Source organism: Pleurodeles waltl, chromosome 8, assembly GCF_031143425.1.
Source record: "Pleurodeles waltl isolate 20211129_DDA chromosome 8, aPleWal1.hap1.20221129, whole genome shotgun sequence".
In the NCBI taxonomy this organism is placed as follows: domain Eukaryota; kingdom Metazoa; phylum Chordata; class Amphibia; order Caudata; family Salamandridae; genus Pleurodeles; species Pleurodeles waltl.
In genome coordinates, this window is record NC_090447.1 from 1,326,447,666 (window position 1) to 1,326,465,101 (window position 17,436).

The window sequence follows — 17,436 nt, forward strand, 5'->3', positions numbered from 1 at the left end:
CTTTTAATTTGTGAGCCAAGAAAAGTCCGGTTAGGAGTTTACAATGCTAATAGCTCTAATTCGAGCAAATGCGAGACCCGTTGCATTAAAAATGCCTGTTGATACTGTGAGGTGGGGTCTCACTCCAATAGTCAGTGTGGAGGTTGGAGTGTGCCAGGAACAACAGAGGGGGTGGTCTAGCGTACTAAGGTCCATAGCTGAAATAACATAGGGGACAGAGTTGCTGAATCTTCCTGTGCTTTAGTGAGAAGGCAGGAGTCTTCTATTTCCAGGTCTTCAAGCTGAGATCTTTTGGCTGAATTATATGGACAGGAAGGAGCTAATTGAGTCTCTCCAGTTGCAGAGTTGATGCATGCAGAGATGAGGAATCCTGCAATAAAGCTCAGTAGCTAATCACAAGTTATCACCAGAAATGTTAGATTGCATGCACGCAAACTGGACTGCAATGCAGTCTTTTCACAACAGTATGGCACACCTGTAAGTCACATACTCAGTCATAAATCCATCTTTTCTATGCCCCATCATATTTAGGATTTGAGAACGTGTCTTCCAGAAAAATAAAGCATAAAGAGACCTTCTGCTACAACTAAATTTTGCTATAGCAGAAATTGTTGAAGGGTGGGAGAGCACGGGAGTGTCCGGTGTTGTAGTTCCAATCTATATATCTTTTGAGATGTCACAGAGCTGTCATGAATCATCAGACCAGGTTCAAGAGCGCTGTCATGCAGCATGAAATATGTACTGCTAGACTCATGAATGATCTTCATTTCGATTATAAATATAATCATGAGGGAATAACCACATAAAAAGAAATCATTCCTAATACGGTTAAAACCAATTCATAAAATCTACATACATAATAAAAAACGCCAATTAATAGCTAAAAAGAAGACATCATCCTTCGCATCTAAGCACATAAAATGAGGGAGCAGGTCAATATACTAAAATCCATAATTCATCATATTGTTCCAAAACAGGGCACTTTTCAGAAAGGAACAAACCGCCAAAGCCACAGTATGATCACTTGGCAGCTGGAGGTAAAGAAAGACAGGTTGGAATGGTAGAAAGCCCTTTGCTTTAAGGATCGGGAATGAAAACCTCCTCCTCAGAGGTTCATAATGCCCACAGAACAGGACAAGATGCTCGAGAGTCTGAAGCCAGCGACCATCACAGGGGCAAGGCTTAATGGAGGACAAGTCATATTGCCCGGGGTGGGGGGAGGCAAAGATTAACCCTGATAGTACCCAGCCTAAACCTAGTAAGAAGCGATCTCTCCTATGGATTCCTGACAAAGGAAAGATAAGCTTCTGGGCCGGAAGTAGTTTTCAGGAGCAGTAGGTGTCTCAAGGATGGATTTCCCCGGGTCATGCTCTCGCTGCGTTCTCTGGCCTGTTGGAGAAATTGCTCCTTGACTAAATTTCAGTCACCCTTGGTTACCAACTGTGGACTATGGAACAATTCAGGGTGCCCTTTCGAGGAAACAATCCCTTTGATGTGGTTTAACCAAGGGATTTTATGCCATTGCTCACAATTTAGGGAATCTTCAATGATCTCTCTACTGAATACAGTGTGCTCACCGCGTCAAATGGAGATCCATAGGAGAAGTGGGGCAATTTTCACAAGGTCTTCTGCATGGCCCAGATCCAACTCATCATGCAGGGAAAAGCTAGAGCTTGAAGTACCCAGTCGCAAAAGCCTTCTACAAAATCGATTTTCTTCCTGCTGGATGGACTGGCAATTACGATATCCCCAGACAGCCGCACCGTATAAAAGAACTGGAAAACATTTCAGCTTATAAATCTGGAGGAGCTGTAAAATCGGTTTGCTCCCCACCATATGAGAAAACCTAAACAAGGACCCACCAGCTTGATTAAAATGGGAACATCGATTAGAAAGACAAGGGGGTCCATGTACACTGCTGATCGAATGTAACCCCCAGAAAAGGAAATGAGACTGTCCTACTAACAGCCTGCCCCTTGATGGTGATTGGTCTAAGTTTAGAAGGACGCTTCCCACAAACCATAAAACTGAGTCTTCGCAATGTTACCATCAAGCTCCAATTACCCCATAAATTGAACAAACAGGTCCATCAAGCCTATAAGGCCAATAAGTGTACGCAAAAGTAACACCGCATCGTCAGCGTACAATAACGAAGGAAACAAGGTGGACTTTACCCTCAGTATATCTCTACCATTGATAGCTAAGAAGGGGTTCAACCCGTTTATGTATAGCAAAAATTACTATTGGCGCCAAAACACACCCATGCCTAGACCCCGTTGACAAGTTGAAGGAGTCAGAGCACTCGGAGCAGAACCTGACTGAAGCATTAACCCCTATGCGTAGGGCTCTAAGGAAATTGACCAATGGTTGTGGCAGTCGCAAGCTCTCTAGAATAGCTTAGAGCTATTTACCTTGTTGAACGCACAGCTCAGGTCCATAAAAGCAAGGTAAATCGCTCCCTTCTTCGCCACTACATATTTGCCCATCAGCAGGTTTAAAAAATCAGGCACTGCTCCATCGTCCCCCTGCCCTCTCTGAACCCATACTGGGCTAGACAGAGGACATTGTTGGCTTGAGCCCAGTCCTCAATGCAGCTAAAATTAATGCGTCCTACGATCTTAACAGCCGACTCGAGTAAGGGAATTGGGTGGTAGCATCCTGGTTCCTGTCTACATCCCTTTTTAAAAACCTTGACAAATACTGCTGATTTCCAAGAACTGGGAATTTCAGTTTGGACGGAAGCGTTCAAAACGTTTGTCAGGTCCATCAAGCCTATAAGGCCAATAAGTGTATGCGAAAGAATACCGCATCATCAGCGTACAATAACAAAGGAAACACGGAAAGACAAAATATTCCCCTTATAGAGGTCCACAGAGACCCCATCAGGCCCTGGTGCTTTATTAGAAGGGCCACGCATAATGGCCAACTTGACCTCCTCTGCTCCAAAATTTATGCCCAGTGGAAATGGTGGCGGTGCCTCAGCCATGGTCAAGGGGAACTTCAGCGCCCAACGAGTACACCTTCTTGAAATGCTCCACCCACTTTATGGTGGGAATACTAGTCCCTATCCCGTCAGGCGAAACTTCAAAGGCTGGTTTGCCATTGACTATGCTCCAAAAACCCCTCACATCACCCAACTGACAGATGCTCAATAACGTCCTCCACATTTCTTCCTTAAGGGTTTGCTTTCTATTTCCCACAGCTACTTTATTGGCAGCCTTGGCTAACTTAAGTTGCTGATCGCTGGGCTTCATCTTAAGGGCATTATGTAGATGCTTACTTGCCAACCTACAGTTTTTGTCAAACCAGCCGAATACAGAGGCTCTAGGAGTCCCAGCCAGATCAAGCATAATGGATCTAATAGTGCAGTTTAAAATCTGGAAATCAGTCATAAACGCCTCAGCCGGGGCGTTATACAATAGCAAAGAATTTAAAATTGTAGTCAGGATTGACCTTATTAAGGTTTACTACAGCTTAGGGATCAGGAATTTTCACCATCCTATCCTCCGTCCCCGGTCTTTGGGGAACAAGAATGTCACGCCAGTGATTCCAGTTGGGGAAGCAGCGGGCTGGCATAACCAACCTCACTTAATTTGCATTGTTGTCACTGTACGGAGAATCATGTACCTCCTCCCTGTTGAAAAGGTGACAAAGGGATTTAGAGGTGAATATATAATCTATAATAGTCCCCCTGGCCCACCCTACAAAGGTGGGCCAGCTACAAAGAGAATTCCCTCCCAGCTCCATTAAATTACAAAGGCCAGCCTGCCCAAGCATGTTGAACAGCAGCCTTCTTCTGGCATCAAGGCCCTCGAGGACCACAGCAGTGCAACCTGGTAAAAACGGATCAACAAAGATAGAGGTTGTGCCCAATTTAGCATTAGAATCTCCTATAAAGAGGACATTAAAGCAGCCCAAGCATGAGCCTGAGGTAACCTCTAAGATAGATAATACTTGCGATAGGGGCTTAATATGGCAGCCCAAATCGCATATTGAGTTGTAAAAATTCACTAAGAAGAAGTGAAAGCTTTGGGAGAAAACGACCCACAATATCTGAGTCCCATTATGGCAAAAGGGGACCTGGATGACCGGATGTTTTGAAATACGTAACAAAATGGCTAAACCTCCTCGTGCTCTATGTCAGGTGGGAGGGTATCTGGAACTACACAGCTTACATACTCATCCACTGTAAGCGAACCCTAGGTCCACGTTTCTTGTAATAAAATCACATTGAATTGGGAATTAAATGTCAGCCACACTGGGTCAGAGATCTTACTCCTCAGACCCATACAGTTCCAAAGAAAGAAGTCTTAGTTTCACACACTCTACTATGGTGGCTCTCATGGGTGGAAAGTGATTAGTATTAGCATTCCTATCTCTGACCCCAAGAACAGTGGTGCTCGACAGTCAGTCATTACAATCCAGGTCAGCCAGGGGAGAAAACCTATTGATAAAAAGGATAGGTGGCGACACCCCGCAATAAGAGGAGTAGGGGTGAACCCTGCAACCGGTCAGGGCTACAGAGGCCAGTAGAAAAAAAACCAGTGGCAAGATTTTGATAGCTGTATAGAGCAAAAAGGTTTCCCTAGGGTTGGAAATTAGTCGCCTAGCCAGGCTGGGTGATCTACAGTTGACCACTATAACACGGGCTGTGCGGCCCCACGGTCTCTGAAGTAGTGTCCTGCACAGCGGGAGCGCGAAGATTAATATATGCGCCTCCGAATGCAGGGAAGACATTGGTGGCCCCTCCTGCTGTGGGTGGTGTAGCGAGCTCTCCCCTCTTCTCCCAATCCTCCATCCCCAGTTTCTGATGTAGCTTTCCGCACAGCAGGTGCACAAAGTTCAATATATGCACATCTGGGGACAGACAAGACGTTGGCGACCCCATCTGCCACAGGTAGTGTAGTGCAGTCCCTCCACGTCCACCGTCCACCCCCCGTTTCCGATGTAGCTGCCAGACTCATCATTAAATAGCAGGATATGTGTTAATAAATATTAAACTAACATCTGGATAGAGAACTTAATTCCTTGAAAGATTGCAACAGAAAACCCTGATCTCATAAAAGACTACATCTAAATTCTATACCCCACTGAACTTAGTGTAAAATGCTCATCATGGCTTCAGGCATAGGGTGACAAAATTTAGAGTATGCTTCTCTAGATGAAAACTCTAAAAATGTCCTTCTTTGTTGATTACCTTTAAGGTATTCATTTTGCTTCTGGCAAAACACCTCAATAAATCACAGGAGTAACTGAGCTCACCCTTGCCTCTGCCCGGAGACCAGGCAGCAGAGCTTAACTAGTCTACTTTCGCCATATCTTAACCTTTCATGTCTGTTCTCATTCATACACACTGTATCCCCAAGTTTGAGCTATTCACTAAAATGCATCTCAGTGATAAAGAACGACCAGCAACATTCTAGTTTTCACGGCAAATAGTGTTGGTCACTAGGCAACAGATTAGGCATAGAAAGCAACATAATGGCACTAATACAATAAAAGCATTTATAAATGTATCTTACCTTCTAAATACACCCTCAACACCAGTAATGCCCATTCCATCCACAATATCCCTGGTTAATCGAAATGGAACTGTTTCTGGCGTAGGAAGAATTTTTCCTTGCTCAAATGCCACTCCTACAGTAAAGACCAAAACAATGTCATGAATTATAAAATGGGGAAACTGAGCAGGGTGGAGAATGACTATTTACCAAGTAGTAATTTGAATAGGACCAACCTCTGGAACTATAACCCTCTTTAGACAGGCCCTTAGAACTCTTTAAAACAAGATTCTAAAATACAGAAGATGCACTAAGCAGGCCCATAGGCTCTCAAGATTACACATTAAAAGGTACAACCACACCTCAGTGTGAGGGCATTAAGCTCAGAGAACTCAACTACGCAAGCCTAAAGATCTGGAGAAAGACTGAGGGTCATGAAGATGCACAGATGACTCATGAGGACCTTTATTACTAGTGGAACCCATACTCTTGAATACACTAACAAACATTCCTCACAGTAAAAATAAATGGTTCCAGTAAAAAAAATACAAGCATTTGCAATGCAACGGGTCTCGCGTTTGCTCATGTTAGAGCTGATAGCGTTGTAAACTCCTAATCCGACTTTTCACCTATCAGCAAAAGTGCATTTATGTACCTAACCCGAAAAAGTGCAATTAACTGTGTAAAGCGCTCGACTTCTGCCAAGCGAAATCGCGCTAGGAAAATAGAGAAAAAGTAGTCCACGAGCCGGACAGAAAACAGCGAGCCTCGCATGTTTTCTGTACTTGGTCGATGCGCTCGAGGAGGGCTAGCCACCGGAAAAGGCATGACGTATGCATGCCTTCGACTAATGAAAGTAAGCAGATTTTAATAGGCAAGCCCACGAACCAATGAAAAACACTGGCATGACGTCAACAGGGATCCGAGGCCTTTTCTAATACCTAAAGCGTCAGGCTGCGATACGCATGCGCAAGCGCATGCGACGCAGGCTTGACCCTAATAACACACATTCAGCAGAGAAAAACTGTGACACAGCCTTAGCAAACTGCATGGTAGTTTTTAGAATTCATCAGGAATCAGTATTTTCTACAGAGGATGTGTAGCAAGAGGACAAACTATGTATGTTTCAGAAAGGCTATGACAGTGCCATAATCCAAACTAACGAGTGGAAATACTTTTAGAAATTGTCAAATCATTACAATATCATTTTAGGTTTTTTTCTAAGCTACACAGAGTTGTCAATTCGTTCTAGGCAACTTATATAATTAACTTTCTAAGCATTAAAACCTGGAAAAATGCTATTTAAGGAGATAAACTGAAAAAACAGCAAAAGCTCAAATGCAGATACACTCATACTCAATGAGTTGTCAAACAGTCATGAGCTGAGTCTTGGAGAGAGCTTAAGCAACATCTACTCAGTGGAAGATAATGAAAAGCGACCACGTTGTGCTGTTCAACTGTAAAAAGGTTTTAAACTGCTTTGATTGCCAACCCAAAGATTAATAATATGCAAAAGATTTGGACCTCTAAAACATCCAGTTCTGAAGAATCTCAGCTGATAAATAAAACTTTGAAAATAAAAATTATTCAAACCACTACTTATGATGCCCAAATAAAAGGTTAAAGCTCACTTTAGCCTGTAGTGGGTATGGCCTGCACAACAAAACCTACAAGTAGATTATAACAATGTACAATGAGACTCTATGTGGCAGCCTTCATTAATTCAGAGCTGACAAGGCTGAGGTGACTTGTTTTTAAGAAGGGAAGAGTAGGATCCCTCAATGAGGATTTGCGGCCATTTCCAAGTATTGTACCACAAACCAAAAGGACAATAGGTAACTAAGTACTTCTAATGTGTACAAGGCACTCTCTAACGTAGCCCAACCATAGGGAAACTGGCATGAGGTGGAGACTCCCAATGATAGCTACTACACATCAGCCACTCTTTTAATGCCCACTGTGTGTCCTAGATATTACTAATTGAAAGCACTTGGACCACTCTGTTCTGTTGAGCATAGTTTATGTTGAAAGTGTAGGAAATATTTTCAAGGTGTCCGTGTGGAAGTGTCTTCAAATGAGTAAAATGAAGCACTGATAGACTGTAGGCAGAGTTACAGTTCAGGCTTACGAAGAGCTGACCTGCCTTCATTTGCTTTAGAAGATCACTTATTCAACATTGTGATGACCTTGCAGTTGAAACCATAAATAACAAGTTACTCACCTTTGGTAATGCTCTATCTGATGGAAAATATCTAGCTGCAGATTCCTTACCTTACCAGACGTTTTCAAGCAGTACCCATGCGCACAGGTGGGTGGCATAGTTCTGTGCTACTGACTTGCACGGTACCAATATAAGCGCCACCCTGGCACGCTGATGTCAGTTAATTCCTTTCTGCGCAGCTAGCGCATATCAGTGAAGAGCTACCTTCAGTTGTTTAAAGACTGGTTTTTTTATCAACTTTTGGTAAACCCTTTTTTGAGAGATTTCCACGTTGGAAGCACAAAGCCACAATGATGCCTGACTCGTTTGAAATTCTAAGGCTCTTATACGTTTCTACACAGCCTTCCCTTTCTTGGCCCATAAGTACCCAATGAAGAATTGATCATCCATCCGGAACTCTTTTGGGGGATCAAGGCATAACGACAATGTTCTGTTTGGGTCCAGACGCCAGAGTCTTTCCTCCTCTTTGGAGGGGTGAGTCAGAGCAAAGAAAGGACTAATTCGTACAAAAAGAGATTAATTTTGCACACCATGTAATCCCAGTTCGGACCCAGCTATACACAAAACAGTCTTGCTCCTACTCCAATATGAACAGTCCGGTCCGAACTACAAAGCAAGGTCCTCCCTGAACAGGACACAAGCAACCCAGGACCGGTTTTGCCCTAGTTATGGGCTTGTCAGCTGTATACAGCTTGGTTCCAGTGACCGTATGCAACTGAAGGTCCACGACCTCAGGCACACTATGCACCACCATAGCAAAATATGCTCCCTTCTCCACAGCCACTGTAGAAAGACCAAGGTAATGTCCAGTGAGGTATCTAACCCACTGGCTTCAACAGTTCCTCATACTTGTTGTCCTCAGTCTCATCTAAGGGATGCTGGTATCCATGAAAGTCCACAGACCCCTTCCATTTACTTCCTTCTCCAGCTCTGTTAAAGGCAAAAGGCACTGGCTCCGATCCGGTGGGCATGATCCTTGTTAGTGATGGAACCAGAGTTGGACAATGGCAGTTTGGCTCTGTGCAAGTGTTGGGAATGACAATGGGGATAAAGCTGGTGCGGCACTGGAGCAGGCGGTGAGGAAGGTCTCAGTCTCACCACTGGGTTCAATCCGTATCCAACACGATCCATGGGGCCCAACCAGCTTTGAAGGAAAACACCTTGATGAGAATCCTGTGGGGCCCAAGCCGTTCAAATATGAGGTGCATGGCCTCATTAAATTCTTTAAGTTGGGCGGGGTTCGCTCTGGCTCTGGAAACCTACAGGGAAGAGCAGAGCTGACCCTGACTCAATCTCTGTTGAAGAGCAAGGCCTGGAGTGCTGACGCTCTTTAACAGAGCTTGAGACTTTGACAGATGCAACTAAGTTGAGGACCTCTTCAGCATCCTAATTTGTTTCGCCTGTGGGACTAACCCAACACTGGGACCTTCCGTGTGACTGATATCTCAAATGTAGCTTAGTCCTCTGACATCAGGCTTGAAGACATTGAGGGATAACTCACTGAGCACCTTTGGGTGCATGGCGCAGCAGTCCTCACAGGTATTGGAGTTGGGGTCCCTCGCCCAGCAGCAAAACCTAATATGGTCTGTCACAGATATCTGCTTGTGAAAGGCATCAGATGGTATGAACCCAGATGGTTTCTCTGGAGAACATCATATTATATCAGGAGAGAAAAACACTCAAAAAAGGTTTGACAAAAGTTGAGAAAAAGCCAGTCCAAAAATGACTGAGGTTAGCACCCGACGGATCAGCGCTATCTGGCCTGGAAAGCAAAGAACTCACAGTGCCAGGGTGGCAACTATCTAGGTACTGTGCATATGATATCAGGTGCGTCTGCTGCTGAACCGAACTATGCCACCTACTGGCGTCTAGGGGTACTGCTAGAGAAGTTCTAGACTCAGTCTGATGCTTGGGGGATACTCTAAGGTAAGTAATATGCAGCTAAAAGTCTCTATCAGATACAGTGAAACAAGAAAATACTACAGGTCTCAACTCTTGAGCGACTAATGTGACAACATTTAGCACATTCACCATAAATGTTTGAATTGTGTTATGGCACAAAGATAAAATCAAACATTTTACCCTAAGAAAGCTTAAAATCTGTAAGGAATGTATTTGTTTTATACACGGTGTCACTGTAAAGAGGCAGGCTGTGCTTTTACTTAGCATGTCTGTGTGACAACTATTTCTTTCAGTCAAGTTAGTTTCAGAAGAAAAACATTCACCAAAAGCACTCTAAACTTGGGAAAACCAATTGAATATTATCAGGCCGAATAGAATAGGCCTAAATTGATTCCTAAAAGTAAACAGTTTACTGAATAGTCTTGAAATCGTTGCCCAGTAATGAAGGATATTCAAAGTCTTTGTGAGACTGAACTTCTGCTGGAAAAACACAGGGCTGACACGTAGGAGGCTAGCTCAGTATATCCTGTACACCTATAGGTGAGGCATATTGTATTGAGTCCAGGCAACCATTAGTGATAGTGTAGGCAGCTCCAGATAACCAGAGCTCTCATAACGGTAACTGTGGAGAGCAGGTTAAGTCTTATCCTGTGTACAGCAGGCTGTGTAAGGCGGTTGCAAATACCACAAAAGTCAGTCAGTGATGTACACACAGGAAAGAACCACACCAGTGTTAGAAAAATGTTATATTTATTTTAACACACTCTAGAACCAACTTTGGTATATCTCCTAACCGGAGATATGGGGGATACAAAAATATACTTAGCAACAGGAACGTAAAGGCATAAAATAACATGGACCTCTTTGGGCAGCCAAACCATATACCAAAAAACATGGAATGCAAAAAATCACTCCCAACCCACACTAACACCTAAGGACCCTATCACTGAAGAAGTACTAAGACCCCAAAGGTAAGTAGGTAGAATTCCCCAGGTGCCTGTGGCAGAGCTGTAATCTCGGGTCAGTGTCTATAGGCTAACATAGGGAAGTCGCGGTTGGAGTTTTCCCGTTTTAGGACCCTTCCCAGAGGACCTCGAGGAAACCAGTTGGGACAAGGGAGATCGGATAGTTTCCCCCACCTGTGGATACCAAGAAGAACAAGACTTATCTGGTAGAGACATATTATAGATGCAGATTCCTTACCTTTGAATTTCCCCCAGACGTCAGACTGGATCTGCAGATTTTTTTTCGAGCAGTACACATGCGTGCTGCCAGGTGGGGTTCATCGACTCTGCATCAGTCGTTGACATCGTGGTCGCTGTGATGACGGTGCGGTTGTACATAGGCGCCACCCTGGTGTGCTGATGTCAGTTTCTTTTCACAACTTTCCACGCCAGTAGCCTGGAGCCATGAAGAACAATGAAATTGGTGCGCCAGAACTCAGGGTCTGAAAGGGGAATCCCTGTCCCTAGAAATCAGTTTGCAACCAGGGAGGATGGGCGGGTCAGTAAGGAATCTTCAACTAGAATATGCCTCTACCAGATAAATCGAAACCGAAGGTAAGTGACTTGTTCATCTGATTGAGACTTCTAGTTGCAGATTCCTTACCTGTGAATAGATACCCAAGCAAAACCATCCTCAGAGGTGGGCTGCGAACCAAGATCATACTAAAAAGTCCTGCAGCACCGTACGACCAAAGTAGCCGTCTCTGTGGATCTAACGCTCCAGGCAGTAATGTCTTGTGAAGGTGTGCAGGGATGCCCTTGTTGCTGCCTGGCAGATGTCCAGGACAGGAACTCCACGTGTTACCGGTGTGGTAGTAGCAGTTGCTCTGGTAGAATGAGCACGCAGGACCTCAGAAGGTTGCTTCTTAGCCAAAGCACAGCACATGTTGATGCTGAGCAGTACCCATTGCAAGATGGTACGCTACTGCACTGCCTTCCGTTTCTTCACACCCACATAGCCAACAAAGAGTTGATCGTCCACCTGGAAATCCTTAGTATGATTGAGTTAGAATGCCAACACTCTTTTTGGATCCGGACGGTGAAGTCTCCTGTAGGGAAATGCCCCCCTTGGCATGGTTACTCCCTAACGTTTTGCCTTTTGTTGATGCCAGTTATGATTGAAAGTTTGCTGGGACCCTGCTAACCAGGCCCCAGCACCAATGTTCTTTCTCTAAACTGTACCTTTGTCTCCACAATTGGCACAGCCCTGGCACACCTGGTGCCAAGGGCCCTGTGGCCAGGGAAGGTCTCTAAGGGCTGCAGGGTTTGTTATGCCACCCTGGGGACCCCTCTCTCAGCACATGCACACTGTCTCATAGCTTGTGTGTGCTGGTGGGGAGAAAATTACTAAGTTGACATGGCACTCCCCTCAGGGTGCCATGCCCTAAACCCATTGCCTGTGGCATAGGTAAGTCACCCCTCTAGCAGGCCCTACAGCCCTAAGGCAGGGTGCACTATATCACAGGTGAGGGCATAGTTGCATGAGCACTATGCCCCTACAGTGTCTAAGCCAAACCTTAGACATTGTAAGTGCAGGGTAGCGATAAAGAGTATATGGTCTGGGAGTTTGTCAAACACGAACTCCACAGTTCCATAATGGCTCCACTGAAATCTGGGAAGTTTGGTATCAAACTTCTCAGCACAATAAATGCACACTGATGCCAGTGTGGAATTTACTGGAAAATGCACACAGAGGGCATCTTTGAGATGCCCCCTGTATACCAGTCCAATTCCTAGTGTTAGGCTGACCAGTTTCTGCCAGCCCTCCACAACCAGACAGGTTTCTGGCCACATGAGGTGAGTGCCTCTGTTACTCTGTGGCCAGGAACAAAGCCTGCACTGGGTGGATGTGTTTCTCACCTCCCCCTGCAGGAACTGTAACACCTGGCGGTGAGCCTCTAAGGCTAATGCCTGTTGTTACCATGCCCCAGGGCATCCCAGCTAGGGGAGATGCCCACCCCCTTTGGACACAGCCCCCACTTTTGGCATCAAGTCCAGAGGAGATGATGAGAAAAACAATGAGGACTCACCCACAAGTCAGGACAGTCCCTAAGGTGGCCTGAGCTGAGGTGACCCCTGCCTTAAGAAATCCTCCATTTTGGTTTTGGAGGATTCCCCCAATAGGAATAGGGATGTGCCCCCTTCCTCTCAGGGAGGAGGCACAAAGAGGGGGTAGCCTCCCCTCCAGGGCAGTAACCACTGACTACTGCCCCCCAGACCTAAACACACCCCTACATTCAGTATTTAGGGGCGACCCTTAACCCAGGAAATGAGATTCCTGCAACTTACAATAACAAGAAGGATTGCTACCCTGAAAACCCCGGAGAGACAACAGAGACGACAACTGACTTGGCCCCAGCCCTACCGGCCTGTATCCAGACTCAAAGAACCTGCACAACGACGCATCCAGTGGGACCAGCGACCTCTGAGGACTCAGAGGACTGACCTGCACCCCAAGGACCAAGAACGTCCAGAGGACAGCAGCTCTGTCCAGAAACAACTACAAAACAGAAACAAGAAACCACTTTAAAGAGACTCTCACTTCCCACCAGAAGCGTGAGTCTTCACACTCTGCACCCGATGCCCCTGGCTCGAGTTTGGAGAAACCAACACTGGTGACTCCAATGATGTGGACACCCTGAGTCGACCTCCCTGCACCCCCACATAAACGCCTGCATAGAGGATCCAGAGGCTCCCCGTGACCGCGACTGCCTGGTAACAAAGGAACCCGACGCCTGGACCAAGCACTGCCCCAGCAGCCCCCAGGACCGAGAAGAACCACCTACCAGTGCAGGAGTGACCAGAAGGCGGCCCTCATCCTAGCCCAGTCGGTGGCTGGCCCGAGAAGCCTGCCTGTAGCCTGCCTGCATCGCCAGAGTGGCCACCGGATCCCTCCATTGTTTTCAATATAAAACCCAATGCCTATTTTGCACACTGCACCCGTCTGCCCCTGTGCTGCTGAGGGTGTGTTTTGTGTGCTTGTGTGAGCTCCCTCCCCCCCAGTGCTCTACAACCCCCCCCTGGTCTGCTCCCCGAGGACGCAGGTACTTACCTGCTAGCAGTCTGGAACCGGAGCACCCTTGTTCTCCGTAGGCGCCTATGTGTTTTGGGCCCTCCTTTGACCTCTGCACCTGACCGGCCCTGAGTGGCTGGTGCTGTGGCTTTGGGGTTGCCTTGAACCCCCAACGGTGGGCTACCTATGCCCAAGTGACTGACTGTGTAAGTGCTTTACATTCCTGAGAAACTAACATTTGGTTACCTCCCCCAGGAACTGTTGATTTTTGCACAGTGTCCACTTTTAAAATAGCTATTTGCCATTTTAACCAAAACTGTGTGTACTACTGTTTTAAATCAAAGTTCTATACCTACCTGTTTGAAGTACCTTGAATTTTATGTACTGACCTCAAATTTGAATCTTGTGCTTCTAAAAGTAAATTAAGAAAAAATATTTTTCTATATAAAAACTATTGGCCTGGAGTTATGTCTTTGTGTTTGTGTTCCTCATTTATTGCCTTTGTGTGTACAACAAGTGCTTAAAACTACCCTCTGATAATCATACTGCTCAACCACACTACCACAAAATAGAGCATTAGTATTATCTAATTTTGTCACTATCAACATCTAAAGGGAACCCTTGGACTCTGTGCACACTATCTCTCACTTTATATACAGAGCCACCTTCCTACATCTCCTCTTCATGAAAAGATGTGGGGGTGTGTAAAAAGTAGGCAACGTGATAGACTGGCCTATGTGAAAAGGCGTAACAACCTTAGGAAGGAAGGAGGCCCTTGTATGAAGCACCACTTTGTCAGGGTGGGCAGGCAAAAATGGTGGCTTTAAAGAAAGAGCTTGAAGCTCCCTTACTCTGTGAGCAGAGGCGATGGAAATGAGAAAAGCAGTCTTGATTGTTAAGAGCCACAAGGGACAATTGTGCATCTGCTCAAAAGGAGCACACATAAGGTAAGTTAGGACTAGGTTTAAATCCCACTGGGGCATAACGAACAGGTCGGAGGAAACAAATGGACGAGTCCCTTAAGGAACCTTCCAACAATGGAAGACTTGAATAAGGAAGGTTGGTCGGGCAATCTAAGAAAGGCTGAGATGGCCGATAAACAACCTTTAAGGGTGCCCAAAGCAGAGCCCTGCTGGGCCAAAGAAAGGATGAACAAGAGAACCTCAGAGAGAGGTGCAGGAAGGAAGGGGATCAACGGACTTGTTGGTACACCATGCCACAAATTTATGCTGATAGCCATATACCATCTTGGTGGAAGGACGACTGGCTGCCAAGATAACATCACAGACTTTTGGCGGAAGGTCAAAAGCTGTCAGCTGCTGCTGTTCAATCTCCATGCAAGAAAGCGAAGACTGGACAGGTTTGGGTTGTTAGAAAGGAGCCTCTTTCTAGCTTGGCTAACCCAATTTTTGGCCTGTTTGTCAGTGTGTTTTGACTGTGTCACTAGGATCCTGCTAGTCTCGGATCTCTGCCTCTCCCATTTGGCCACCCCATCCCAGGAGGGACGCATCTGTCGAAACTGTAAGATGTGGTTGGGGAAAGGAGAGGGTCTGCCCATGACCCAATCCTGATTCGTTAACCACCACTGCAGGTCTTTCGCAGTCCCTTCTGAGATATGGACCTTGTCGGAGAGGTTCCCCTGATGCTGCGCCCACTGGAACTTAAGGTTCCACTGCAGAGCCCGCATATGCCATCTGGCATTTTGAACCACCAGGGTGCAGAAGGTCATGAGGCCCAGCAGCCTCAGAGTCATTCTCACTGAAATCCAGGACAGAGGCTGAAACATTGGTATCATAGCCCGAATATCCTGGACTCGCTTTTGGGGAGGATATGCCCAAAACTGCATTGTATCCAGAACAGCTCAGAGGAAAGGGAGCATCTGAGAAGGTGTCAGGTGTGACTTCGGCATGTTCATAGTGAACCCCAGCGAATGCAAAAGGTTTGCCTTAGTCTGGAGCTGGGAGACAACTGTCTGGGGCGATTTTGTCTTCAACAGCCAATCGTCATGGTAGGGGAAGACTGAGACCCCTAACCTGCGCAGATGAGCTGCCACCACTACCATCATCTTCGTGAACACCCGAGAGGCACTGGTAAGACCAAAGGGGAGCACAGTACCCTGAAAGTGCTCCTGACCTACCACGAATCGTAGGTAACGGCGGTGGGCAGGCAAGACGGGAATGTGGAAGTATGCGTCTTGTAAGTCCAACGCTACCACCCAGTCTCTGGTATCCAGGGCAGATAGGACCTGAGCCAATGTCAATATTTTGAAACTCTCCTTTTTGGGAAGAGATTGAGGGACCGAAGATTTAATATAGGTTGAAGACCTTTGTCCTTTTTCGGAACCAGAAAGTAGCGGGAACAGCAACCACAACCTACTTCTGACAACGGAAACCTTTCTATAGCTCATTTGGCCAAAAGGGCTTGGACTTCCTCACGGAGAAGCCCCATATGATCCTCCGATATCTGACTGTACGAAGGTGGCATGGCTAGAGGAGATGTCTCGAAGGGGAGGGAGTAGCCCCTTCGGACAATGTGGAGTACCTACCTGTCCGAGGTAACGGCTTGCCATTGGGGAAGGTGATGGTGTATCCTGCCACCTACTGGCTCCTGATGTACCTGCGGACTAGGAAGGCAACCCGCTGGCTCCCTGATCCCCGGGAACGTGGGATCCCGCCTCCGCGGCTGCACAGGGGCTGTACAGCATGCGCGGGTCTGTGGCCAGGTGGAAAAGGAAGCGGTTGGGTGCCAAGAAAGGGGCGAAAGGCAGACTGCTGGGTTCTAGGTGCCGGCACGAGGCCAAGGGACCGGGCTGTGGCTCGGGAATCCTTAAAGCGATTGAGCGCTGAGTCCGCCTTATCTCGGAAGAGACGTGTACCATCAAAGGGCATGTACATAAACGATTGCTGGACTGCCAGATGTTCTCAGCCAGGCGTGGTGTCTCAATGCCACCGTCGATGCAACTTATCTGCCCAGAGAGTAGGTCGTATGCAGTCCACAACAAATCGTGAACTTAGCTGCATCCCTCCCATTTGTTACGGCTTGGGACAGGACAGTCCGGGCCTCCTCCGGAACTGCAGGCAGCACTTGCGCAACCGTATCCCGGAGAGTATGGGAATAGCGGCCCAAAAGGCATGCAGTGTTCATGGACCGCATTGCACCGTTGGAGAAAACAACTCCTTCCCCAAATCATCCAATCTTTATGATTACCTATCCGGGAGTGCGGCAGGGAATGCGCCAGATGAAGAAGAAGCCTGGATGACAAGGCTCTCAGGCGTGGGGTGTTGGGTCAGGAATTTCGGGTCTGACGGCGTAGGACTATGGCAGCGGGCAATCGTTCTATTTACAGGAGCCCCTGTGCTGGGTCTGGACCAAGTACCCAAAAGGACGTCTGTCAGTGCTTCGTTAAAGGGTAAAAGGGGCTCACAAGAGGAAGACCCCGGCTGATGCACGTCGGTTAGGATGTTACGCATAAACTCCACAGAAGGAAGCTCGAGGTCCATGACCTTTTCTGCCCTTCTCACCACCATAGCGTAAGTAGCACCCTCCTCCATAGCCACACTAGGAGGAGAGAGCATACCAGTGTCAGGGGAGGTGTCTAGTAAACTGGCATCACCGAAATCCCGCACCCAGTCCATTTGTGGGTCAAGCTGGTATTCTAAAGGGTCCAGCGACCCCTTCATACTCTCCTCGTATCCATACCCACAAAATAAGGGTCTGGATCAACCCTGGGCCCAGGAGAGCCCATAGAGAATGGAATCGGCATCAATGGATGTTGTTCCGGCTTGTCGGGTATGA

General features: G+C 46.7%; 1 protein-coding gene across 1 annotated transcript in view; it reads right to left on the bottom strand.

The window, feature by feature from the left end:
• The window catches only part of ATM (ATM serine/threonine kinase), a 1,319,133-nt gene that overhangs the window by 48,360 nt on the left and 1,253,337 nt on the right, over positions 1-17,436 (bottom strand). Inside the window, exon 60 of the mRNA XM_069202321.1 lies at positions 5,523-5,637. Within this exon, the coding sequence (XP_069058422.1) occupies positions 5,523-5,637 (115 nt within the window). The remainder of the gene's footprint in view (positions 1-5,522; positions 5,638-17,436) is intronic.